The sequence below is a fragment of the Rhineura floridana genome, chromosome 12 (assembly GCF_030035675.1).
Source record: "Rhineura floridana isolate rRhiFlo1 chromosome 12, rRhiFlo1.hap2, whole genome shotgun sequence".
NCBI lineage: Eukaryota > Metazoa > Chordata > Lepidosauria > Squamata > Rhineuridae > Rhineura > Rhineura floridana.
The window spans coordinates 12587295-12615254 of NC_084491.1; the positions used below are offsets into that span (position 1 = coordinate 12587295).

General features: G+C 44.3%; 1 protein-coding gene across 5 annotated transcripts in view; it reads left to right on the top strand.

Annotated features, from left to right (window-relative positions):
- Positions 1–27960, top strand: part of SLC39A14 (solute carrier family 39 member 14) — a 114668-nt gene that overhangs the window by 73398 nt on the left and 13310 nt on the right. For 2 of the 5 annotated variants that reach the window (XM_061593321.1, XM_061593320.1), the window contains exons 2-4: positions 20288–20443; positions 21622–21808; positions 27395–27564. In XM_061593321.1, coding sequence (XP_061449305.1) covers positions 20324–20443; positions 21622–21808; positions 27395–27564 — 477 coding nt within the window. In that variant the 5' untranslated portion in view covers positions 20288–20323. Of the gene's footprint in view, positions 1–20287; positions 20565–21621; positions 21809–24744; positions 24915–27394; positions 27565–27960 lie in introns of all 5 variants that reach the window. The other 3 variants (XM_061593319.1, XM_061593317.1, XM_061593318.1) reach the window with 2 other exon arrangements.

Sequence of the window (27960 nt, forward strand, 5' to 3'; positions counted from 1 at the left end):
AATTACCTAGAGAGGTAGTGGGCTCTCCGACACTGGAGGCATTCAAGAGGCAGCTGGGCAGCCATCTGTTGGGAATGCTTTGATTTGGATTCCTGCATTGAGCAGGAGGTTGGACTCGATAGCCTTATAGGCCCCTTCCAACTCTACTATTCTATGATTCTATACTTAAAACTATACCCAAGCATTTCTAAACTCTGGCTTCTTAATTTTTATTTTGTTTTGTATGCTGCTCAGTTGTATTTGTGATATATACTTGTATTTTGTTTTTATTAAGTTTTTAGGAAAATTGATTAAATGTTTGTATGTTTATTATTTTTATGCAAACTACTTAGATTTTTATCATATTAAGCTCTATAAAATTGTAATAAACAAATAAATAATCCTTCCATCTCATTTGGTATTGTATTCTCTGTACTGTAGTAATCTCCGATGTCTAAGGAAAAGTATTGTTGAAATCGTAGTGGTGGGACAAATTCTTTCGTATCATAAGCTGCTGCAGATAAATCAGTAAGGCTAAAAAATGTTCCTGAGACGTCTTGGTGTTGTGCCCTTTGCCGAGGCATTCCAAAGATGTATGTTAATTTGCCACGTAACACCCAAGAGCACGTTTTGGCCTAGAGACTAAATATTGGCAGCCCTGCACACTCTTTTAATAGTCTGTCCTTGATTTCTTACCCCTGCCCTGCATTTCCTCGGCCTGGTCATTTATTCTTCTGCCTTTACATTTCCAAGTTTTGCAGCTCTTGCTGCTACCTGCATGACACTGAGTATTTGCTGCTACATTTGGCACTTGGAACTGGAAAAGGAAAAACTGAGAGATACAATCTCAGTAACTTACTCAGTTTCCATGAATTCTAGCTGTTGTGTTCTAGAAAGACTTTGGGCTCCTCCCTCCCTCTCAGCTCCTGGCAAGCGTTTCAAACTTTTTTCTCATTACAACCATCTATTTAACTATGTAGCTTACTTTTTCCATGATAGCAATCCTGGATCATGGGGAAAAAACTCAGAAAAATTAAGGGGGGGACCCTGTTTCCTCCCAAAGCCTTTGTTTGTTTTTGTCTGAAAAACGGGGGGGGGGGAGAGAGAAGGGCTATGACATGTAAAAGGGTGGCAAAATCCGACAAACATGAAGGAGCAGAAACTGATGGTGATAGCTCAGAAAAGGAGACTGATAAAAGTTCATGGAGTCTTTCCTTCCCTTTTCCCCCTCAGCTCTTCCTATTTGAAATGAGTGTTTTATGCCGGCTTGACACTGGAGGACTAGAGGAGACATAATAATTTTCAGTACATAATTCCCTTTTTTCAGTATTATGTTGATGGTTTCTCTTGTTTTATTGCTTTTGACTGCTCCTCATAAATAGTAAAACGAAAAAGATACTACATTAAAAAAATTTGAATTCAGTTTGTAATTATATTCAGAATAAACTGTACTAAATATACTAAACATGATAATTTAATGGCAAACCAAGTTATATTTAATACATTTTCTGTTCCTAAAGTAAAAAAGTTACTTACACTCTGTAAAGGGTGCTAAAAAAAGGATTGCATATTTTCCCAAAATTTCTTACTCCCAGGTAAGTGGAGTGGTGCTTCTGTGTGCTAGCAGTGAGCTTGAGGGAAGGCAGGTGGTAAAATGTCTACTCAGAAGTAAAGCTCACTGAGTTCAGTGGGGCTTACTCCCAGGTAAGTGGAGCAGAGCTTCTGTAAGCTTGCAATGATTTTGAAGGGAAGGAGGAAAAAGTCTACTCAGAAGTAAATCACACTGAGTTCAGTGGGGCTTACTCCCAGGTAAGTGGAGTGGAGCATGTGTGTGCTAGCAATGAGCTTCAGGGAAGGAAGGAGGAAAATTGTCTACTCAGAAGTAAATCCCACTGAGTTCAGTGGGGCTTACTCCCAGGTAAGTGGAGCAGAGCTTCTGAGTAGACTTTTTAAAAATTGCAGCGTCCTTCAAAGCAACCCCCCCCCCATTTTTTGACTCTTTCCTTTCCTCAAGCTAGATTCAACAAGTGGGGAAGGCACGCAGTGGGGGCAGGGCAATTGAGCCAATGGAAAGGGCAGGCTGTGGGAGACAGTGGGGATGGGAACACACACACACACATCACCAGAAGTAAGTTCCACTGAGTTTATTGCAGCTTACTCCTGAAATGAAAGTGAACATAGAATTACAGCCTTTAACTTCTAAATTCAGTCCTTTCCTTTAAATACTAGGTGATTTATCAATAAATATTATAAAATTTATGTCTGTTAAATGTTCAGTGTGTCATCATGTGACTCTTAGTGTTGCTTGTTAAACACCTGCTCTTCAGGATAGTGCCACAAATAGATTCGAAAAAGTCTGCTTTAAACTTGCTCCAAACCCCCTGTGGCATGTAATGAATGTAATGAATGTTCCAGTTTGTCTGCATCCTTCTTGAAGTGCGGAGACCAGAACTGGATGCAGTATTCAAGATGAGGCCTAACCAGTGCTGAATAGAGGGGAACTAATACTTTACGCGATTTGGAAACTATACTTCTGTTAATGCAGCCTAAAATTGCATTTGCCTTTTTTGCAGCCACATCACACTATTGGCTCATATTCCGCTTGTGAACAATGACAATTCCAAGATCCTTCTTGCAAGTATCCCCCATCTTATAACTGTGCATTTGGTTTCTTTTTCCCAAGTGTAGAACTTTGCATTTATCCTGGTTGAATTTCATTCTGTTGTTTTCACCCCAATGCTCCAGCCTATCAAGGTCCCTTCGTTTGTATTCCACAGTATTCACAAGGTTTTCCTTTCCGTTTGGAAAGGAAAGGGGCTTTCCCTCTGCCCAGTGCCCACCCACCCAATATCCTCCCCTCCCCCTCCTTCCCCTCCCCCTCCTCTGCCCCTCCCTGCCCCTCCCCTGGGTCAGTGTTGGACTATGACCTGGGAGACCAGGGTTCGAATCCCCACACAGCCATGAAGCTGACTGGGTGACCTTGGGCCAGTCCCTGCCTCTCAGCGTCAGAGGAAGGCAATGGTAAAACCACCTCTGAATACCATTTACCATGAAAACCCTATTCAAAGGGTCACCATAAGTCTGGTCGACTTGAAGGCAGTCCATTTCCATTTTCAAATATGATTGCATAGAAATAAATCCCACTGAACTCAAGAAGTATGCAAATGATCAAACCCAACCTCCCTTCTCCTCCCTCCTATCCTCTCCCTCTTGTCCCTTTGCCCCTTCCCCCCATTCCCATCCCGTTCCAATCCCCTCCTCCCCCTCCCCTTCCTCCTCCCCATGGTCAGTTTTACCTATCTTAAGCATGATTGCATGGAAGTAAATACCATTGAACTCTATAAGCATGCAAATGATCAAAGCTGCCCTCCTCTCCCCCTTCCTTTGTCCCCCTCCAATATACTCCTCCCCCCCTTTTTCCCCATGGTCAGTTTTTCCTATCCTAACCATGATTGCATAGGAGTAAATCCCATTGAACTCAATAAGCATGCAAATGATCAGACCTGCTTTTCCTCTCCTTCCCCTCTCCTCTCCCTTCCTCCTCCCCTCCCCTCCTCCTTCCTCCTCCCCTGCACTCTCCAGCCCTCCCTCCCTCACCCCCTGGTCAGTTTTACCTATCCTAAGCATGATTGCATGGGAGTAAATCACACTGAATTCAATAAACATGCCAATGATCAAACCTGTCCTTCTCCACCCCTCCCCCTCCTTCCTGCTCATATCCACCTCCTCCCCTCTGTGTTTCCTCCCCTCCCTCCTTCCCTCCCCATCCTCTGTGGTCAGTTTCACCTATCCTAAGCATGATTGCAGGGGAGCAAATCCCATTGAACTCAATAAACATGCAAATGATCAATCCATTCTCAGCAAACTTGCACAGAACAGGATCCCATTTCTTACCTCCCGGATTAAAAAGCAGGGAAATTCACTAATAGGCAAAACTTGCGGTTTAAGAATGTACCTATAGCCCACAGCTATTTCTATCAAACTTTAAAAAGCAGGGAAATTGGGCAGCTATAGTGAATGCACCAGGGGAGCAGGAGACCTTAACTCCTCTCTGAGATATTGTACTGCCCTACAAAGTTGTCAAAATGCAAACACCATTTGGGTTGGTCTTTCACAGTCCATAAGAACATAAGAAGAGCCTGCTGGATCAGGCCAGCATCCTGTTCTCACAGTGGCCAACCAGGTGCCTGGGGGAAGCCCGCAAGCAGGACCCGAGTGCAAGAACACTCTCCCCTCCTGAGGCTTCCGGCAACTGGTTTTCAGAAGCATGGTGCCTCTGACTAGGGTGGCACAGCACAGCCATCACGGCTAGTAGCCATTGATAGCCCTGTCCTCCATGAATTTGTCCAATCCACTTGCTGTGTAGCTTGGAAGAATTTGGTAATGTGTGCCTCTGAGCATATGGTGAGTGGTGGCAACACCTGCAATCAACCCAAATAACAGAAACAAGACATGTGCTGTGCTGATCTTGTTTTAGCAGGGAGGAAGCAACATTATGAAGACAGTTGATATAGTTCAGATGGTCTCTTTGAATATGTCTGATTTCCTTTGCAATTTTAGTGACATTTCCTATAGGAAATCATTTTCTTTTGTTTCTATTTCTGTGAATATGTGAAGTAGAGCAGCGTTTTGCAAAATGTACACTAAAAAAACTCCAAACATAATTGTGGAATAAGGGCACTGACTTCTGCAGAATAGTCTGCATTGGAGCTCAGGAGTGTCTCAATTTGCACAAGATAAAACAGTGGGAGGTGAAATATATTCTAGCAAAATGGTAGGTGTGCTCTATGTTTTTAATTGACCGTGCCCACCTTGCCTTAAATGAAGTGGTTTAAACATAGCAGGCTGAAAACATGCATCCTCCTTTTTCCAACAGCTAGACTCATTGCTGAAGTAGCAACATATTGGAATCAGTCTGATTTTACATCTAACTACAGTTTCAGATTCAGCTGTTAATGCATCCAAAATAGAAATAGGACATAACCTCCAATTTGAAACACAAAAGGCTGTCTTCACCATCACATGACAATGACCAATAAAAAGGCTTTGAAATTAATAAAAATAAATTTGACACAGATTTCTGGTATGAACAGTGAGGGAAATAAAATGTTCTAGTTCACAGTTCTAGTGGCTGTTAATTCAGCCAGATAGGCGACTCACAAATAAAATTTTATTATTATTTTTTATTATTATTATTATTCTCTGTAGAAACATTAGTAACACAGGAAAGAAGCAAAGTAAGAAGAACACCAACAAAAATAGAAAAATATAATTCTCTATCTTTGGAGATGGCAGGTGTTGCCACCACTCACCATATGCTCAGAGGCACATGTTACCAAATTCTTCCAAGCTACACAGCAAGTGGATTGGACTGTGAAAGACCAACCCAAATGGTGTTTGCATTTTGACAACTTTGTAGGGTAGTACAATATCCCAGAGAGGAGTTCAGGTCTTCTGCTCCCCTGGTGCATTTGCTATAGCTGCCAATTTCCCCTGCTTTTTAAAGTTTGATAGAAATAGCTGTGGGCTATAGGTACATTCTTAAACCGCAAGGCTTTTTGCCTGTTAGTGAATTTATTTATATTTATATCCCACCTTTGCTCAAAGGAGCTCAAGGTAACATACATGGTTCTGCCCCTCCCAGTGTTATCCTCACAACATCCCTCTGAGATAGGTTAAGCTGAGAGATATTTACTGGCCTTCAGGATTGCAACTTAAATAACCTCTTGCTGTTCTTTGCACTCCAAGGAAATCAGTAGCAGTTAGAGCTAGTGATGGGTGTTCCATTTTAATGGTTAGCTAATCCTCCAAGATTAATTTAAAATCCTGATTAGTCTTAACATAGTAAATGTTGCTTGTGGCGTAAACATGTAACACTAGATCAAGTTTGAGGAACCTGTGGCTTCCAGATGTTGTTGAACTCCCAAAGGTCATCAGCTCCAGCCAGATTTGTCAATAGTCAGGGATGATGGGAATTATTTATTTATTTATTTAATTACATTTCTAGACCGCCCTATAGCAGAAAGCTCTCAGGGCGGTGTACAACAAATAAAATCACAATTAAAATATGAGCAAGTGTGGAAAAAAAAAATATATAGTACAATTATAAAACATTAATAAAATTGCCATTGAGATTTATAAATTAAGATCATATTAAGTTTAGAATGTTAAATTAAAATATTTAAAAATTTACAAAATTTAAAAAGCCTGGGCGAAAAGGTAAGTTTTTACCTGGCGCCGAAAAGATAACAGAGAAGGCGCCAGGCGTATCTCGTCTGGGAGGGCATTCCATAGTTCGGGGGCCACCACCGAGAAGGCCCTAGATCTAGTTGTTGATCTCCGGGCCTCTTTATGGGTTGGGACCCGGAGAAGGGCCTTCGACGTCGAGCGTAGTGAACGGGTAGGTACATAGCGAGAGAGGTGCTCCATCAGGTATTGCGGTCCAATGCCGTTTAGGGCTTTATAGGTAAGAACCAACACTTTGAATCTGGCCCGGAAACATATCGGTAGCCAGTGCAGCTGCGCCAGGACAGGTGTTATATGGTCAAATTTCTTTGTCCCAGTGAGAACTCTGGCCGCAGCATTTTGCACTAGCTGAAGTTTCCGAACCGTCTTCATAGGTAGCCCCACGTAGAGTGCATTACAGTAGTCCAATCTAGAGGTTACCATAGCATGGATAACTGAGGCAAGATGCTCCTTGCTCAGATAGGGTCGTAGTTGGGCTACCAGCCGGAGCTGGTAGAATGCATTCCGTGCCACCGAGGCTACCTGAGCCTCAATTGCGGTCCAACAACACCTGGAGGGCTACAGGTTCCCCAATTCCTGCCCTACATGATCTAAGGCAGCCTTTCCCAACCAGTGTGCCTCCAGATGTTGTTGGACCACAATTCCCATCTTTCCTGACCATTGGCAATGCTGGCTGAGGATGATGGGAGTTGTGGTCCAACAACATCTGGAGGCATACTGGTTGGGAAAGGCTGATCTAAGGGATGAGGTGGAGGGAGAGAAGGAACATGCAGTCTTGCAGCCTGATTCTGGTTGATTAACCATGGTTAAGTAATTGGGAGCATTGCATTGGCACTGCCCCAGGCCCAATGCAAACACCTATTTGGTAGAAAAGAATCCCTGATGTCTATTGTGCTAGTCTTTTTGTCCTTCCAACTTCATTGGTTCCCCTTGAAAATCCCTTTAGTGCTCCATCTTTCAAAGGTAAGAGCCAGTGTATACATCAGTCATGTTTACAGGAGTTATGCTGTTGGGTGCTAGAGAAATGTGAAGAGTAGACTGTGACGCCCTTCCCTGGCTCTCCCTGTCAGGTTCCTACCTGCTCGTGGTTACTACCTGTCACTAGGCACCACCAGGGACTCCACCAGTCCGGACCGCTCTCTCTTATGGTTTCTCTCCCTGCTCTAGCACAGATCTCAACAGATCCCCCTGCTAGGCAACCACCAGTAACGTCCCAATACTAGTATTCCCAGAGACTCTGAATACTGGTATTGTTATTCTCTTCACCGCTGCCACCATTTGTTACAGTTCCCCTTCAGCCTTGGTCATTACCTTACCCTCCCTTCTGGTCTGTGAAACCCCAGCCAAGGATCAGGCCTTTGGTAAACCAAATTAAGTATTCATTACAGATAACAAAGCTAACAAGATTAACAAGATTTCTTCTTAAGGCACATAAGCATATGGTTTTACTCAATACTAATCCGAACTCCACCCCCCTCCTTCTTCACTCTCTCCTGGCAAACAACTCTCTAAACCCCACCAAGCAACCCACTCAGTTCACCTCATCCACCACCACTCTCACTCTTCCTTTTATACGTTCAGCCATTTTAAACACTCAACCAATCATCTAGCATTCTACTGCCCATTCACTCCCCCTCCTCTTTCACTCCACTTACCATGTATCTTCTGAACAACCAACACTTACCATATATACATTAATATAGGAACATCACATTCCCCCCCCCCTTAAACAACGGCAGAGTATTATTCCTGTTCCAGGATTTATACGTCGCGTTAACAAATAAAAGTCTCTATGGGCAAAATGTCTTTCTTTGTCTCTCCGTCTGGTCACGTCACTGCAGTCCCAGCCACTTGCCTGGAAAGTCCATCGGCCAGTACATTGTCCTTGCCTTTTATGAACTGGAAGTCCACTTGATAGTCCTGTAGGGCCCAGGACCACCTCTGCAGCATAGTGTTATGGTTTTTCATAGTCTGCAACCATAACAAGGCCCGATGATCCGTAGTCACTGTGAATCTTCGTCCCCACACGTATGGGCGCAACTTGTTCAGTCCCCACACGACCGCTAGGCACTCCTTCTGGACCGACGAATAGTTTTTCTCCCATGGCGTCAGCTTGCGACTCAGGTACGCCACTGGATGTCTGGTGCCTTCTCTCTCCTGTAGCAAGACGACTCCCAGCGCCAGGTCCGACGCATCTGTAGCCACAATGAATGGTTTCTCATAGTCTGGTGCTATTAATATGGGTCCTTCGCACAAGGCTTGCTTCAGTAGATCAAAAGCCTTCTGACATTCATCCGTCCATACCACACGCTCAGAACACTTCTTCTTTGTTAATTCATGCAAGGGGGTTGCTATTTCCCCAAAATTTCTCACAAACTTCCTATAAAATCCAGCCACACCCAGAAATGCCCTTACTTGTTTTTTGGTTAAGGGGATCGGCCACGCTTGTATTGCCTCCACCTTGCTCCATAAGGGGGTGATTTTCCCACTCCCCACCTTATGTCCTAAATAGATTACTTCCTTTAGTCCAAACTGGCATTTCTTAGCTTTTATTGTGAGGCCTGCTTTTCTTAAGGCCTCCAATACTGTTGTCAGGTGTTGGACATGCTCAGGCACCGACTTGCTAAAAATGGCCACGTCATCGATATAGGCCACTGCAAAATCTGACATGCCTCGCAACACAGTATTGATTATCCTCTGAAACGAACTTGGTGAGTTCCTTAGTCCCATGGGTAAGGTCACAAACTCATATAACCCATCTGGTGTACTGAAGGCAGTTTTGGCTCTGGATTGCTCGTCTAGTTCCATTTGCCAAAATCCTTTACAGAGATCTAGTGTAGAGATAATGGTTGCTGCCCCCAATAACTCTAACATTGCGTCTACCCTAGGCATAGGATACGCATCTGGGACCGTGATTTTATTGATTAGCCGATAATCAATGCAAAACCTTGTCGTTCCATCTTTTTTCGGAACCAGGACAATACTTGAGGCCCAGGGACTGATGGATTCCCTGATCACTCCTAATTCCAGCATATCTTCCACCTCCTTTTTGATCTCATTCAAAACTTTCCCATTCACACGGTATGGAACAGATCTGATTGGGGCATGATCTCCAGTATCAATGGAATGTATAACTATACTGGTTCGGCCAGGTTTGTTGCTAAAGAGATTCCTATAGGTTTTCAAAACTCTCAGAATCTCCTCTTTTACTTCCTCATTCACCTCCTCTGCCCATTCCACTTGATCTACCCCTCCTTTGTCTTTGCTTTCCTGTACCAAATCTGGAAGTTCAGGCCCACTTCCCTCAGGGAATAAGGTAACTTGCAATACCTTTGCATCCCTGGTATGGTAAGGCTTCAACATATTTACATGAACCACTTTGCTTTTGTTTAATTGGTCTGTGGTAATTACATACGTCACTGTGTCAAGACTTTCTCTGATGGTATATGGTCCTTCCCAGTTAGCCTGTAATTTGTCATGTTTCCTGGGTATGAACGCCATAACCATATCTCCCACATCATACACACGTTCCCTGGCTGTTCTGTCATACCAGTAACGTTGCTTCTCCTGTGCTTGACTCAAATTCTTTTCCACCACCTCCATCATTGATGTTAATTTATTGCGGAATTCCAATACAAAATCTACTACAGATGTTTTGTACTCTCCCAGGGTTCCTTCCCATGAATTTTTTAATAGTTCCAAAGGTCCCCTCACTTTTCTAGTGAACATGAGTTCAAAGGGTGAGAAGCCTGTTGACTCCTGAGGGACTTCTCTGTATGCAAATAAGAAGCATCCCAACCGTTCATCCCAGTCTTGTGGGTGATCTTGAACATAGCTTCTGATCATGCCCTTCAAAACGCCATTGAATCTCTCTGTTAACCCATTAGTGGTGGGATGGTAAGTAATGGTCTTTAGATGTTTTAGACCACAACATTTCCACATACATTGCATCACTTCTCCCATGAATATACTGCCTTGATCCGTCAGCACTTCATGAGGGAAACCCAGCCTCATAAAGATTTTTAATAAAGCCTCTGCCACTACAGGGGCTTCCACAGATCTTAATATGGCTTCTTTTTCTCTGCCAATTTGCTGTCTGGTCACTACATAGATCTTTCCTTGGGCGCCCATTACATCTCTTCCCAGTATTACTGGTTCTTGTTGCTGGGCATTAATGCCTACTTTTTATCGGCCCTCTCGGCCTCTCCAAGTCATATCCACCAGGGCCACAGGCAAACTTTCTGGTTGACCCCTCACTCCTTGGATAGTCACAGTTTCCTGAGGTAATATTACCTCAGATTTTATTAAATCTGGCCTCAGTAATGTCTGAGCGGCACCAGTATCAAGCAATGCCCAATAATTTGCCCCTTGTACACTCACTTCCTCTCTCAGACTTGAATCAAGGTCTGTTACTTCTGTCCAGTTTATCTGGCAGAACTGAACCTTTTTCGCTGTTTCTAAAGCCTTGGGCTCTGTTTTCACTGTCCTTGTCTGAGCAGGATTACTAATGGGGTTGGCAACCTCACATTGAAAACGTAGGTGTCCCGGTCTACCACATTTGTAGCATAATTTCTCCTCACTTTTAGGGTACACAGATCCACTCTGGGGTGTCCTGTGCCCTTCAGATTTTACTGGAGGACTCATTCGCTGTGGTACCACATCCCTTCTGCCAGCGTTATATGGTCTGGGTTTAAAATCTCTTGATGTTTTCCCCACCCAGCCAGTTCTGTTGGAGGCGAAGTGATGCGCCATCTCTGCGGCCTCCTGCACCGATGTAGGGGAACGGTCTTTGACCAGGAGCCTTATTTCTGGTGGTAACTGATGGTATAATTGATCCAATATCATGAGGTTTTTCACCTCCTCCACAGACTGAGCTTTTGCACTTGTCAGCCATTTCCCAAATATGTCCATCAGTTTTGCCCCCAGCTCCACGAAAGACCTCCCTGTCTGTATCTGGCAGTTTCTGAAAAGCTTTCTAAAATAATCAGGACCCAGTCTGAATCTTTTAAACACTGCTTCTTTGAATTCAGCATAGGTGACGGGCCTGTCTGAGGGGAAATATTGGTATACCTCAGCCAATTCCCCTTTAATCAGGTTTGATAAATACTGCATGTATTTATCTTCAGGTAGCCCCCACAACTGAGCTGCTTTTTCAAAGGTGCTGAGGTAAATTTGAGGATCTTGACCAGGCTCATAGACAGCAAAGTCCTTTGGAGTAATTTTTATTTTTGCTCCATCTCTGTCCTTTCTTGTTTCATCAGAATGAAACTTCTCTCTTTCCAGTTTTAATCTTTCCCCTTGTATCTCCGCATCCACTCTTATTCTCTCAGTTTCCATCCTCAATCTCTCAGTTTCCAACTCCCTCTGCTTGTCTTTTTCCTCAGCCTCCATCCTCAATCTCTCAGCTTCCAACGCTCTCTGTTTTTCCTTCTCTGCACCTTCCATCCTCAATCTCTCAGTTTCCATCTTCAACTTCTCTCTCAAGTACTCTATATAAGCGGGATTGCTTAAATATCCTTCTGGGGTCTCTTCCCTGACCGGTTGTTTTTGCTGGGCAGTAGCAAATCCTATAAGTGCTACCCTCAATTCATCTACCCCTTTACCCTCGTGAGGTAAATTGAATGTTATGCACTTCTCCACCAGCTCCTCTCTTTTCATTTTTATGTATTCAGCCATGGTGTTTGAGTTCACTCACACTTTGCCACACACTCTTTGCCAGTCACTTTCACAAGTAATCTTGTTTTGTTATTTCTGTTTGCCACACAACTATTAGGGATTGTCTAGTATTCGTATCTCACTGCTACAGCCAACACCTGTGATGTAGTCTCCTTTGTCACCACGTGTCTTTGGGACTCTCTTTGGTTCGTATCTGGATTCTCTGTTGTTCGTATCCCACCGCTACTGCCACCACCTGTGACGCCCTTCCCTGGCTCTCCCTGTCAGGTTCCTACCTGCTCGTGGTTACTGCCTGTCACTAGGCACCACCAGGGACTCCACCAGTCCGGACCGCTCTCTCTTATGGTTTCTCTCCCCGCTCTAGCACAGATCTCAACAGATCCCCCTGCTAGGCAACCACCAGTAACGTCCCAATACTAGTATTCCCAGAGACTCTGAATACTGGTATTGTTATTCTCTTCACCGCTGCCACCATTTGTTACAGTTCCCCTTCAGCCTTGGTCATTACCTTACCCTCCCTTCTGGTCTGTGAAACCCCAGCCAAGGATCAGGCCTTTGGTAAACCAAATTAAGTATTTATTACAGATAACAAAGCTAACAAGATTAACAAGATTTCTTCTTAAGGCACATAAGCATATGGTTTTACTCAATACTAATCCGAACTCCACCTCCCTCCTGGCAAACAACTCTCTAAACCCCACCAAGCAACCCACTCAGTTCTCTTCTCCCCCCCAGATTCCACTCTCACTCTTCCTTTTATACGTTCAGCCATTTTAAACACTCAGCCAATCATCTCTCATTCTACTGCCCATTCACTCCCCCTCTTTCACTCCACTTCCCATGTATCTTCTAATCAACAACACTTACCATATATACATTAATATAGGAACATCACATAGACACGCATGTCCAGACAGGTGGCTTTAATTTTCTAGCATGTGTCCCCTGCACATTTGGAAAAACAAGTCTCTCCCCATTCACACTTCATTGCTTACTGTAGCAAACGCCAGTGTAGCTGTGGCACATAAAGTGTGAACAAGAGCTGAGAATGGATTGTGGCTGACTTAGAGGTGCTCATATCCAAGAATCCTTTTTGGGGTTGCAGACCCCTCTGGATCCTGCTCCCTTTCTTGAGGGAGCCAACAGTGAAGAAGACCATATTACTATGTGCATTTTCTCTGGTTGTATCACTGTGCATGGAGCTGTCACTACATTCCCAAATGCTTCACTAAGAGTTCAGCCACATTGCCCTTTAAAAAATTGACCAGAGGCAATTTAGGAATTTAAATTGGCTGATCATCCCACCTAAGGCTTTGTGCAAAGAAGTTAGCTTCCCACCTGCACAAGCTGTTTTCACTTCTCAAGGAATTCCCGTCACTTTTTGTGAAACAAAGATCTCAGAGTTGAACTAAGCTCTTAAGACTATGAGAATGTCTATCCCCTTTTAATAAGAAAGCAGTGAATGTTGTGCAGTGGCATGGGAAGTGGGGAGCTCCTGTTATTTCTTTTCTATCTTGTTGTTATGGTGCTGAGGAAGATTAAGTCTCCTTGGTCGCTAGAAGGATCCTGGATGGATCCTTGCCATTTCAGTGATAGCTGTGACCGCTATCTGTCTGGCTGTGGTACAAGGCTGTCCTGGGTCAGACTCCACAGGAGACTAAAGTCTGCAACACATCAGCAGAAATTGGTGTTTAATGTGGCCGTGAGCCTAGTGAATGGGTGTGGAAATGGAATTCCTCTCTGGTTCATAAGCGCTGTTTTGCTAAGAGCACAAAATGCCAACAGACACACATGCCTCATGTGAATTTAGCAATGGAATCCAGTCTTCAGTACTTGGACCCATCTGACCAAATGCTGCTCCTATTAAGGTGTTTTATCCCAAGGTTCGTGCTGCTTCCTCTAAGATAAATGCCATGACTTGAAATAGAAATGCAATGAAATTCTCTTCTAGCGCAAGGTAAATGCAGTCCATTGCTTGACTCCTTGTAGTTCATTTCTAATGTCTTGACCATTCAGAGGAGCATAGGAAGCTGTCTTATACGGACTTAGGACAGTATCCATGTAGCTCACAGGTCTTCCTCAGGGTCACACCCTAAACTAAGGTGGGTTGCAACAGCAGCAGTACCTCCGTACAAATATATGGTTAAAAAAAGGGATCAATCTCCAAATGCACATTGGTTAAAGGTGGGTCCTTAATCTGAAAAGGTTGAAGACTTCCTCTATAATTATTTTTGTACTCATTTCTAGGGTTTCAGATGGGAGTTCTTCCCAGGCCTACCTAGACATGTCAGGGATTGAATTTGGAACCTTCGTGTAGACATGTGCTCTACATTGAGCTTATAGCCCTTCTCCCCCCCCCCCCAAATAAGGGACAGTTGAACTAGAGATAGCTTGATCTGCATTTAAATACTCTGTCATCAAGCTGTTCCTCCACCCACATAATTCTGAATAGCTGGTAAAGGTAGCCCAGGGCTCTTTTACCTAGTGAAGCTTATTGCATCTATTAGTGCCTGCCAACCACTTTGCCATTCGATTCTTTGGCCAGGGCCTGTCTTTAAATGGTGGGTATTCTCTGAGGAATGCAGTAGCAAGGGAGAATGTTAATTTCCCCCCTAAGCTGCTATTACATCCTCCGTGACGCAGAGTGGTAAGTGGTGGTAATGCAGCCGAAAGCTCTGCTCATGGCCGGAGTTCGATTCCAACGGAAGGAGGAAGTCGAATCTCTGGTAAAAGGGGTCAAGGTCCACTCAGCCTTCCATCCATCCGTGGTTGGTAAAATGAGTACCCGGCATATGCTGGGGGGTAAAGAAAGACCGGGGAAGGAACTGGCAATCCCACCCCATATATACGGTCTGCCTAGTAAACGTCGCAAGATGTCACCCTAAGAGTCGGAAACAACTCGCACTAGAAGTGCGGGGACACCTTTACCTGCTATTAGCTCCATTAGGAAGAAAGGACAGGCTCTTCCTCATTTCATCTGTTTCCGCCCTAAGTTTGTCAGGTCTGATCCAAGGCATCTGAAGGAAAGCCATGTCGTTGGTCCCTTTTACACAATCACACGAGTGTCATGCTCACAGTGGGGCTGTTTCCTTTTCTCTCTCCCCACTCTGTACTTGCCCCAAATAATGCTATCTTAAAAGAGGCTTGTCTAGTGCCCACCTTAACATATTTTCGACTCAGGGTGAAGACATTTCTCCCTTTCCAGTCATTTGAGTGTTAACACCAGTGTGGCTTGTATGGGCCTTGTTTAGCTGGTTATTTTTTGGTCATCATGCTTATGTCTGGATGACTATTAATTATATATTTAATTGGTCGTTGTTAATTTTAAACTCTGTATTTATGTGGTTTATTAATGTTGTAGGTCACTTTGAGACTTTTGTGGAAAGTGAAGAATAAATTAAATTAATAACAAATAAATAATGCCTGCATAATTGCAAATTGTTTCTCTTGCATCTTGCATGCTGCTTTTTTTTAAACACATGGAACTGGCAAGGGACCCACATATTTGCCTTAGAGCTTCTCTGGATGGTGATCCAGGATTTCACAGTGACTCTGGTGAACCGTGTGTTCAGCACTTTTTAAGCCTTGCACGTAAGCATTTGGGAAACTTGATAATGGACATATTTGTTGTGGAGTTTCAAAACTAAACTGGAAAGGTTTCTCAGCTTTATCACAACCCAAGAGGCAAAGATTAATAATACTGAAAGAAAAGCTGGGGAAGGGGGACTTTTCTGATTCAAGAGAACTCTGCTAAGTATGCTGTGAAATAAACAAATCAATCAGTAAGTATGCTGTGTTCTCAGAAGGACTGCTAGTTTGGGTTCCCATGAAGCCTAAGACTCTGAAATCTGGTAGTAGGAAGACAGCAAATGTGATTGGCTTGTGGCCTCGGCAATAACCCAACAAGGCCTCTGCACACTATCATATATGGCAGTTCTGTTTGGTAGAAAACCTTCAGGCCCTCATCCTGTTGGCTGGTTCTTTAGCAAGCAGAATTGTGAACTATTGAGATGCTTACTAACACCTGTTCCCTCCAGGAATCTTTTTTTTTTAAAGCAAGGTTTTTTAGGTCTGTAAACAAATTGTCCTGCCCAGAGAGCGAGACACGAGATGGAGGTGAAACTGGAATTAATTCTTGTTTTATTAGAGTAACGGTTACATCACAAGCAGTGCGCTTCATACACCCGACTATGCTAACTCACTACTGGCCCTAGCTAAGCTACCTAGGCATTCTCTGCAGCATGTGGAGTAAGTTGACTGAGCAACCCAATCAGGGGGGTGCTGCCTTAAATAGGGAAGGTCTTTGCCCGTAATCTCTGACTTCTGCAAAGAATCACCTTCTGACCGTCCCGCCTCTTGTGTCGTCTCGTGCAGGGTGAGAGGGGGCAAGCCTTGGGCTGCTCATCTGACAGCAAAGGCTCGCTAGATGCTGGCTCGACCTCGGGGGGGTGAGGAGCAGGTTGGCAGGGAAGCCTTTGAAGTGCCAGGCGGGGAAGCCTGGGGGGATGGAGTTGGTGCACACGTGAGATTGCTTCCTAACAGCTCTGTTGGGAGTGCTTGCAGTCGAAGCGGGAGCCACATTGACGGGAGGGCTGTCTGTGGGAACTTGCAGGTAGTCAGCATCTCCCCCTCCCTCAGTGTCCTCGAAAGCCTCGTCCTCCCCTGACATCTCTCCCTGGTCCACCTGGGGGAACTGAGGCTCAACATCATCCCCCCCCATACACTATCCCTTCCACCCCCTGGGCTTGGGCTTGTTTGGGTAGGCATCATGGAATTCTCTCACCAGATCTGATGCATGGACATCACCCACCACTTCCCAGGAATACTCCAACAGATCATACCTCTTCCAGTGAATTAAATATTGAAGCTGTCCCATGCGTTTACATCAGTCCAGTATCTGCTCCACTTCATATTCTTCCTGCCCATTCACCATGAGGGGAAGCAGCGGCTCCACAGGCGCTCTGTGGGGATCGGGAGGGTGTTCTAATGTCATCAAGGAACGATGGAACACGGGATGTATCTTGAAGGTGGGGGGTAGCTTCAGGTGGAAGGTCACTGGGTTGATCTGAGCCTCCACTTCACAGGGTCCTACCCTTCGATCCTCTAACATATGACAGCCTCCCTGTCCCCCACACAGAACAGAGGGCCGTCCTGCCAATGCTGGTCCGCTGCTTTTTTTAGTTCTCCTTGGCTCGCTCTAGCTGCTCTTTCAACAGATGTTGCGTAGCCTGAAGCTCCAGGAAGGATGGACTGGCTCGGGGGGCAGCAAAAGCTTGAGGGTGATATCCCAGGTTGGCAAAAAAAGAGTCTGTTGTGTGGTTGCGTGTATGGCATTGTTGTGAGCGAACTCTGCTAGGGATAAGAAGGATACCCAGTTGTCCTGCTGATAGTTGACATAACAACGCAGGTACTGTTCTAACGTGGCATTAACCCTTTCTGTTTGCCCGTCCGTCTATGGGTGATGGGACAATGAAAGTCTCAGTTCACTCTGCAGGATTTGCCACATAGCTTGCCAGAAATGTGCCGTGAATTTTGTCCCTCGATCAGAGACCAAACTGTCTGGGAGTCAGTGTAACCTGTACACATGCTGCACATACAGATGGGCCGTATCTTGAGCGTTTGGGAGTCCTGCACACGGAATGAAGTGTGCCATCTTCATGAAGGCATCCATTACTACCAGCATTGTCGTTTTCCCTTGCGAGGAAGGGAGGTTGGTGATGAAGTCCATGGTGACCATCTGCCAGGGTCCTTGGGGGATTGGGAGTTGCTCCAAGAGCCCTGCGGGTTGCCCAGTGGCATGTTTGACCTGAGCATAGGTGGGACAGGACTGGACGTAATGATCCACTTCTTGCTTCATTCGAAGCCACCAGAATTCCCTGGCAACTGCTTGTAAAGTTTTGTAGACTCCAAAATGTCCCGCAGCGGGGAAGTCATGACACTGATGCAGCACCTTGGCTCTCATTTCTCCAGGAGGCACATACATGGCATTGTGGTAATGCAGTACGCCCTCCCTCAGTGCAAAATCCTCAGGTCTCCTGGAGGGTGGTGTCACCAACTCTGAGCACTTCTCCTTGGCGAATGGATCCTGCTCTTGTGCCTCCCGCAGATCCATCAACTAGAATTCCTGACACACTCCTGCCACTATCTTCTCCGGGGGTATAATCAGTTGTGGCAGTCTTGAAATTGGGTGTTCGAGGTATTCCGGCTTGCGGGACAACGCATCCACTCGCTTGTTCTACCCTTGAGGGATATAGTGGATTTTGAAATGAAAACGAGCGAAGAACTGGGCTCAGCGCACCTGTCTTTGATTCAGCTTGCGGGCGGTGTGAAGGCTGTCCAGATTCCGATGATCAGTGCACACCTCAATCTCGTGCTGTGCTCCTTCCAGGTGATGCTGCCAAGTCTCAAAGGCATCCCAGATGGCCAGCAACTCCTTCTCCCACACGGTGTAGTTTTGCTCTGAACTTGTCAACTTCCGCGAGAAGTAGACGCAAGGTCTTAGACCCCCCTTTCAGCACTGGTTGTAAAAGCACCACTCTGATGACTACGTCCGATGCATCTGTCTCAACCACAAAGGGGCATGTGGGATCTGCATGTTGTAGTATGGGATCCGAGGCGAACCGCACCTTCAACTCTTTGTGCGGCTTCCATCCAGCGGAAGAGCTCCGACCCCTTCAAACAGTCCGTGAGGGGCGTTGTGTTGTCAGAGTAATTCGCTGTGATTCGGTGGTAGTAGTTGGCGAACCCCAGGAAGCGTTGTAAATCCTTCTTGGTTCGGGGAGGCTGCCACGTGAGAACGCAGTGGACCTTGCCCGAATCCATTTCTACCCCGGTTGGTGAAATGCGATACCCCAAAAAGTCCAATGTGGTTAAGTCGAACCCACACTTCTCCAATTTGGCATAGAGACTATGTTCATGGAGGCACCTACCTGTTGGAGCTCCCTTCCATTGCATGTCAGACATGTCCCATCTCTGTTTTCTTTTCTGTGTCTATTGAACACTTTCCCTTTTCAACAAAACTTCTAAGTAAAGTTTTAAAAATCTCAGTCAGTATCTGTATTGAATTTTAAATTGTTTTTATAGATATAATTGTGTTAATTTTTTTAGATGCAGTTGTTTTATATTTTTATTGCCTTGCAAAATCACTTTGAGATGCTTCATAGGAAGAAATTCATAAATTAAATAATGATAATAATAATAGCAACCCTTCATATAGGAATCTCCTGCAGCTCTTTTGCACATAGGAAAAGCTTTTGGTAGCTACATGTATGAAAAAAGGTTTATAAGGTAGAAAAAAACCTGCTTTATCTGTTCTTGTTTGCCCCAGTATGGAGTAGTCAGTTGCTTTGCTAGCCTTTCACTCTGATTTCTAGAGTGACCTTACGTGGTCAAGTCCTCAGTACTCCTGCATCATTCTTTTTGGATAAAAATAAATTCTTTTTAAAATGTCTGCTGCAGAAACTGCTTTTCCATTTGCACAGAGTGACCCAGCCTAACCTTTTCAGAGGCAACAACAGTTGTTCTGTTTCATTCGCCTACTTCTAATCCAGCTGTTTGTATATCTCTGCCAATCAAACAAAAGTGTTTGGAAAAACTCAGTGGCTAACTTAAAACTGAGGTTAGGGGAGTCTACTATACTCCCCCGGTGGCTTCCAATCAATCTAGGTTTTGCAAATATTCCTTGCAGATATTTGAAAAATCTTGAGGGGCTTTGTTTAATACTTGCTAAGAATATTTGCAAAATCCAGATAGTAAACCTGCACAGTTAGGATGATGATAGGCCCCAAACTTCCAATGAAAGGACCTGTGGAGTTTCTGCCCAGCTGTACATAGCAGTTATTTGCAGCTAGGGATCACAGGGTTTGTACTTAAAAGCTTTTTATCTACAGCCACAAATAGTGAAGATGGGTGTGACACTCCCCCCTCCCAATTTGAGTCGGGCAGACTCTAAAGAGGATTTATTAATCTCAGAGTGGAATGGTGGTGTTCTACATTTTGAGCTTGCATAATCCCTAATGATGGCTGATGCTTTCCTTTGGCAGTATGGAAGAGGCCAGGACTTAACTAGGTCTTAACTTGACTGAGGAAACTGGAGCCAGTTTTGTATATTTTTAGGGATGCCACTGAGATTCAGACTTCAAGATGCAGGGAAGTTGAACAGTGAACAGAAATGCGATAAAATTGCTAGAGGATAGACTTGCACAATCCTGACACTCTGTAATCGAGGGAATTGATAAAGATGCAAGGATGATTTGTTGGGATTGGGCAGCTTGCGGCAGAGATATCTGATTTTTAATTCAATAGCAGGAGCTATGAAATCAGTGTGGGTTCAAGCACACATTGCACTGATTGATACTGATCCCAGCACATGTATGTCTCTTTTCAGCATTTTTGCCATGTTTTGGAATCTGCGTCTTCGGAGATGTGTCCTGGTGCTGCAACTTTGTCTGCTGGGTTTTGCCTGCCTTATGTGTGCCAGCACAGAAGCCTTGTCGCAGTCTTCCATCACGGCAGACTCCTTCCTGCAGGACCTCTTCCTCCGGTATGGCGAACATGACAAGCTCACTTTGCAGCAGCTAAAATCCCTGTTGAATCGCCTTGATGTGGGAGTTGGACGGGACAATATTAGCCGCACAGAGCAGCAGCGTAGAAACCTCTCCTGGGTAACGTACTGTGTTTATATAAGCTATTTCTGTGCTGCATTTTAATGTTTGTGGGCCCACAAAGCATCCTACAAAAGCTGAAAACTTAGGTATCATAAATGTGTACCACTGAAACAGATTTTAAAAAAATAAAACATAGAGGGTGGTCACTGTTAGTCCTACTGTTTAGACCCATTGAAGTTAATAGACATGACTAACTTATGTTGATTAATTTCAGTGTGTCTACTCTGAGTAGGGCTTAGTTGAATACAGTCCAAATCAGAGCACCAGCAGTTAACTCCACCCAAGTGATCTTGAAAGCCTCTGAAATAAAACTGTCTTGACACTACACCTAAAAGTTGAAGGAAGGCGAGCTTCTCTGGGGAGCAAGTTCTGACAACTTGGTGGTGCCCCAGAGAAGGTCCTTCTCAGTGTTATTATCTTCCTTGCTTCCTGTGGAGGATGAGCAAGGGCTCCATGTGCAGGTAGGTTCATACAAGGAAAAGTGACCTATGAGGTGCTCAGGTCTGGAACATTTAGAGTGTTAAAAGACAAAATCATCACCCTCTTAACTATTATTTGGAAGTAGTAGTAGTAGTAGCTTTATTACTATATTTGCTATAGTTGTAATATTTACTTAAAACATTTTTACCTCTTCAGCTGAAAAGCCTTCTAGTTATATACATTCTAGACAAACAAGGCAATCCCTGCCCCAGACTTGCAATCTAAACTACACAACGTAAAAGGAAAAAATAACGAGTAACGAAGAGAGGGATGAATAAATTCAGGCACCAATTCATAAAGTGACAAAGTTGTTACACTCACCAGCTTGAACAGAAACAGTTCAGGGTGAGGAAGAGCCAAGTGGATCTGGTGTATCAGCAAAGTTGATGGGATGTGGGTAGGAAGCAATGCATGATGGGCTCCTTTGGAAGGAAGGGTGGGATACAAAGAAAGAAAGAAAAGGACTTGAGCAAGTATGGATCTGTAAGGCTCACTGAAGAACACTTCAGGGTGTTCAAGCTACAGGATTGTATAACTCTTGAATTCTTGGCATGTCTTCCTCTCTCTCCTGTAGTGCTTCAGTTCCTCAGAGCTCTTTGCCACTCACAATCTGAGTGAAGGGTCCCACCTTGGCCAGAGCAAGTTCCAAGAGTTCTGCCCAACTATCCTGCAGCAGCTGGAGACAAGGGCATGCATGTCGGAGAACCTAGAGAATGAAGAAGATGAGAGAACGGAGGAGGGGAAGCCCAGTTCTGCAGAAGGTGCGTCTGTGTGGGTGCCAGCCAGGCTAGCAAATGTTTAACAGCTAGTTTTTTGAAGCATTAACTTCCGAGAAATGCATTCAAATCCTGGTCATCCTTTCTTTTCTGCAAGTTGTTGTAGAAATGGAACGCCAACTAGAATTGTAAACTCTTCTTAATAGAGTTTCCTTTTGGACTGACATATGCCCATACGGCCTACCTTTGTTATGAAATGATATGCAGCAGTGTCAAAGCAGTAGTGCTGAATTTAAAGATGGATGGTATTGGAAGAAGGGGGCTAGAACAGACTCATTGAAATTAATGAATATGACTAACTTAGGCCCATTAATTTCAATGGATCTACTCTAAGTAGAACTTAGTTGGATACCACCCATAGTATCTATAGGCTCAAAGGGATGATTAACTCTTTTTAGTTAACTGACTCTTTTCTCAGTTTTACTCCAGCAAGAGCCTCTTCCCTGTCATTTACAGAAGATGCCTATGGCCAGGAATTATGGGTCCATAGTTAATGAACAATATACAACACACTTTTCCCTAGCCAGTGAACTAAGAGAGATCTGCTGTTTAGTGTGCAACTATACAAGTTAGGGCTGCAATCCTATACTTCCTTACCTGGACTTACTTCAGTGTAGACACATACAGGGTTGCATTGCATGACAGAAGAGAGAAATTAGAAATACTATCTATTGAAAAGATAAGCCAAGTGTATAAATAGGATTCCCCCGTCCCCCTGCCTCTACCCCAGGGATGGATATTAGCAGAGAAGCCAGTGATTACAGCTGTTGTAGTAGATCACAAGATAAATATGAGTCAGCAATGTGGTGTTATTGAATTTTAAACAAAAAGGCAGCAGGGATAAAAAAAACCAGGCCAACGCTATTTTCAGTTTCAAATAAAAGCAAGGATGAAATAGTGTTTCTAGTTTCTTTTAAATCTATTTGGTGCTAGTGATGCTTCTGCTGCGTGAGATAATGTGTCCACTTTGGAGCATTACATTTTTAAAGGTACAAATTGGCACTGATTTCAGTGAAGAGCAATACAATGACAAAGTTTAATGTATCTGGCATACAGGAAAGTTGAATGAATGGGTCACCTTAGGTGCTATTCACAGCAGATCCTGACTAGTGCTCCACTTCCAGACTTGGTCGATGAAAAGCCAGTTACTTGTTGGAGTGATTCACTTTCCTGAGATGTTATGTGCAATGTCCAATCACGTGTTGTGGAAACAGAAGGACCTCTGCCTGTGGATCTACTCCTGAATAAGCATTCCAATCTCGGGTCTTTACTCAAGAGTTGGGTAGGAAGGATTAAAGACTGCTGTTTCAACAAGCAGGCTGGATTCTTCACAGCCAGACTTCAGTAGATCTATTCATGATGAAGCACCTCAGCGTTGGGTGTTTATTCCTGAGTAGTAATTCCCCCCCTTCTTTGTTGGTGCAGACACCACACCGAGGGGGACACATTGTCTGTCCTCCTCTTAGAAGAAGAGATTCCTCAGAGACATGATAGATTTCCCCCCAAATCCCTACAAGGCCATCTTAGCAAAGAAGAACAAGACTGAAACTGAAATAAGTCTAAGCAAGAATGGTCTTAGTGTACAGCAAAACAGGTTTAGATGGGATATCCAGAAATGGGAATAGAACAGGTTCGCCAGTTATGGAGCCCCTCCAAAAGAGAATGGGTTGGAGTCAGGTGAGATATCTGGAGCCTTTCCATTGAAGGTGATAGTTTGATGGCCCCTTAGGTCTCATCCAGCTCTGATTTCTGATGGTTGCTGCACACGTTCTGCAGCAGCTAATGCACAGGTGCATCATTTGTATCTTTTAACAGAGAGTTGCAACCCATCTTAGCTCCCTGTTGGGTATACTTTAAATAAATGCACGTATTTGAATAAAAGGATTTGTTTGTGCATACATATTCACTTGGGAAGAGGGGTGCCTTCTGAACTTCCTCTTGCCTGCTGGGGCTCCTCAACCCAGTACCAGCTATGTGCCACAGACAAACATGCAGCAATCCATGCATCCAGTTGTTTACACACAGTCTGCTGCTGTGGATCTGTGGACTGGGGAGGTAATCACACACTAGTATTAGAAGAGAAAAAGAGTTGGATATTTCAGACCCTCTCAAAGACATCCACAAGGATGCACTACAAGAAAGCTCCACCTGCTTCAGGGCCTGATCCCTCCCTAGAATTTGGTGCACACACCCTTCAAAAGGGAGCCTGTCCCAGAGTTTGAGTATCACTAGTGTACATGTACACACAAAAGGAAGGTGAAAAGTGACCCTAAAGTGCTGTATTGTTGATACTTCAGAAATGAGGAATTGGGGTTATTCTGTGGTTACTCTTCTCAGTTGTCTTCTGTCATTCACAGAAGCTGCCTGGAGCAAAGAAATTTGGGTCTGCAGTTAATGAACAACATGAGTGTGACACCTTTTATCTAAGGCCTTTTAAAAATGGTTAATCCAAGTCACCTTTTGCCAACTAATGAACCATGGCAGATTTCAACTGGCTACATCCCGGTGATCTAAGCAAAATCCTCGGTGATGTAACCTGGATGGCAATGCACTCTGTTCACTTTTTGTCCTGAGAACCTTAACACCAAAACCTAATAGTTTCAAGCTTCTTGGAATCCTTAATTGTAAATCCTGCTGCCTCACCATCATGTTTTCAACTTCTTAATAGATCCTGATGTAATCTAAGCCAGACTAGTTCCCATCACTAACTGGGAGCAGAACTTGGAGGTATGATCAATCATCAGCCAGGCTTTTGTCCTCTGACTGTCCTGGTGTTGTTCATCACAAACTCCCACAGGATTGCAATAAAGCCATATTTCAGTGAGATCAACTTAAGCCTTCCCAGCTTCAGCTGTATATAGAAGCATTTCCCGTTTTCAATTACTTGGGTAAACTGGCCCTCCTTTCTATTTGTTTCACAGTCTGGGGCTTTGGTTTTCTCAGTGTTTCGCTGATTAACCTGGCCTCCCTCCTTGGCGTCTTCATCGTACCCTGCACCAAGAAGGTCTTTTTCGCCCGAATCCTAACTTATTTCATCGCGCTCTCCATCGGAACGCTGTTCTCTAACGCACTGTTCCAGCTGATCCCAGAGGTGCAGTAAGACACAGATAAACACACACACATACAGTCACAATTTACATTTCCTGTGCGATAGGTCAGTAGGTCCTCTGCTGGTGTCTGGCTGCTCATACCTGAGAGGGAATGTTTTCCTTCCTAGTCATTCCTTTTAAGGATAACCTTTCCCCTTTCGAGCTTCAGGAAGCTTCCTAAGGTCAGCTGAGAGAAACATGAAATTCTACTGCATGGTCTCTGTGCAAGTACATACGTGGCTTCTGTGCTTGCTCAGAGCACATGTTGGGAACTTTATGGAACCAAAACGCATGCCCCTCCTTTCAAGGACAAAAGCTTAGCACTGCTGCCTGGCCCTTGTTTCTTGCCAGTCACAGACTTCTAGAACAGCAGATGTGACTTTATAGAGCACCGTGTGTGTGTTGCTAATTTTTGAAGGATTTTGCCTCCTTCCATTCCACCATGGATGGAAATGAGTCGATTACATTCTAGTGAGAGGCTTCATCAGTTGCACAAAATTTTAAAAAGAGAGGGTGGTCATTTCTTTGGGAATGTTGTGAAGGCACCCTCACTGAAACAGTGGGAAATTGTACCTGTTAGTCAAACTTAGCCAGCTACAGTACATGTTGCCTGGAACAATCCAGAGAAAGAGGTGCACGTTAATCTGGATCTACATGTGGGCTGAGGCTTTTCAGCAGTCAAGATCTTTCACTGGGCTGATGAATGACAGTAGGTGGGAAGCAAAGTGTGGCTGTTCCAGAGGTGGGAACAAAGGAACACCATACAGACACCAATACATGGGAGTGAGACCTCTTATGTTTTTTTTTCTTGACCTCTTTCAATAATTTGTCAGTTTTTACAATGAAAAGAAGGCGGTTTCTTGGTGCAATAATGGGCTCTGTCAGATTTAATCTTGTTAATTTTGGTTGAATTTCATGTTCTGGGGCTGCTTAAATACAAACAAGAACTCTTACTTCCTCATTTGAAGTTTGTAACACACTCTGCCTTCTTGGCACTTGATCTTCTTTCTTCTGGTGTTTTGTCTTTGCATATGCTATATACATTTTGGCGGCAGGGTGTGTGTAAATCCAGACAGTTCCTCAGACTTCTAAAATTAGGGGCTGAAATAAGGTCTCAGTTTGTCCTTGGCATGAAAGAGCCACACACTGAACCGAGGACATCTTTTGCTGTCTCAGTCCTGGCCACCTTCCCAATTGACTTTTTGCTGGAATAGGCTAAGGCAGGCATTGGGAAGCTTTGGCCCTCCAGATGTTGCTGAACTCCCATGGCCATTGGCCATGCTTGCTGGGACTGACGGGAGCTGTCGTTCAGTAACACCTGGAGGGCCAAAGGTTCTCCAGACTTGGGCTAAGGTAACTAAACTTAGTAGTAGTATCTCTTCAGAATTTTTGCAGCTCCCATATTGTATGGCTAATTTACTGCCTAGCCAAGACATTGTTTACTGTAATCCATCTTGAATTCATGGTATTTTCAGCTCCAAAAATGTGCATCTGATGAATGGGGAGGAATTTGTTGCTTGAAAACCAAAACATCTGTGTGATCTGTACTGTGTGACAGTAACAGAAATAATTGTATATGCTTCACCTCCATGGTTAAGTTGACTGCGTGGGAGAACAACTGGAATGCAATTGTGTCATTCAGTCAGTTGTACTTTGGGACTTTTCATAACTTGGGCAACAGACACTCTGTAACTCTGTGGCTGCCCATATGCTAGGTACATAGAGCCACGTGTGTATTATATATACAGGCAAGTACTGTAATGGTTCCCTCTCATCATGCGGCAGGCCATGAAGGCAGAGTGTGTGGGATGCTGAAAGTAAAACTGGGGTGTTCTAGATTACACTGGAACTCTGGCATTGTTCCTGTTAATGAGTCAGTGGGCTAGAAAAAAGGAAAAACATGTAGATAACAGCCCCATCAGTAGTCTGGCGAGCCAGGGACCTTAAATGCTTTGTGTTCAGGTCAGCTATGGTCTCAATGGCCTATGGCCAGGATCTGAAGCACCACTGAGCTTGCAGTGTAATTACTGGGACTTTTGTAGAAACTAATATGATTTATATAGGCCATTTATAATGAGACTGTTAGAAAGACCACTAGACACACAATACGTGGGGTGAGAGGGGATAGCGTTCTGTAGAAAATGCAAGTCTCCACCATGCCTGTGAAGGGACTCTTTTCCCCGTCTCTGAAATGGGTGCAAATGTCCCAAGATGAAACTACCGACTGGAGGTGCACAATTGCTATTCTCCTTCAAAAATGAATTTGTAAGAGTTCCAGAGCCATAGCACACCAGTGCTCCAAACTTGCTTGAATCAGTCTCAAATTGTATATCAATCACTAATAAATGTCTCCTTCCCCTCTCCCTCTCCCTCTCTCTCTCTCATTTCAATCCTTTCTATGTATTCCCATTTTTGAATTTCTTCCTTGGTGTCTCCTCCCTCCTGTGGTTTCACTGGGGTGGGGTTGGCATTCACACTACAGTCTGGGGTTACGGTTTCCTCTGTGTGACCGTCATCTCCCTCTGCTCCCTGGTCGGAGCCAGTGTGGTGCCTTTCATGAAGAAGACCTTTTACAAGCGGCTGCTCCTCTACTTCATAGCTCTGGCGATTGGTACTCTCTACTCCAATGCCCTCTTCCAGCTCATTCCTGAGGTATGACTAGGGCCTCTTGGCCTTCCTTGCATGGCTGTCTGTTGTTGGTTTTTTTGCCATCTGTGGTGTGAGAAGAAAAGTCTTCATCACTCAGGAACCTACTAGGCTCCCCTCATTTGTATCCAGAGCGGAAAGTATTTCAGCCTCTAGATAAAACCGTGCAAAATGATATTATGCTGGTATATAGTCTCACAGATGAGTTGTGAAACAGTTGACACTTTCCTTGGGGTTTCACTGTTTAGATCAGTGGTAGCCAGTGTGGTGCCCTCCAGATGTTCTTTGACTTTTAATGCCCATCCTTCCTGACCATTGGCTGTACTGGCTAAGGTTGATGGGAGCTATAGTCCAACCACTTCTGGAGGTAAACCATGTTGGCTACAGCTGCTTTAATGTCAG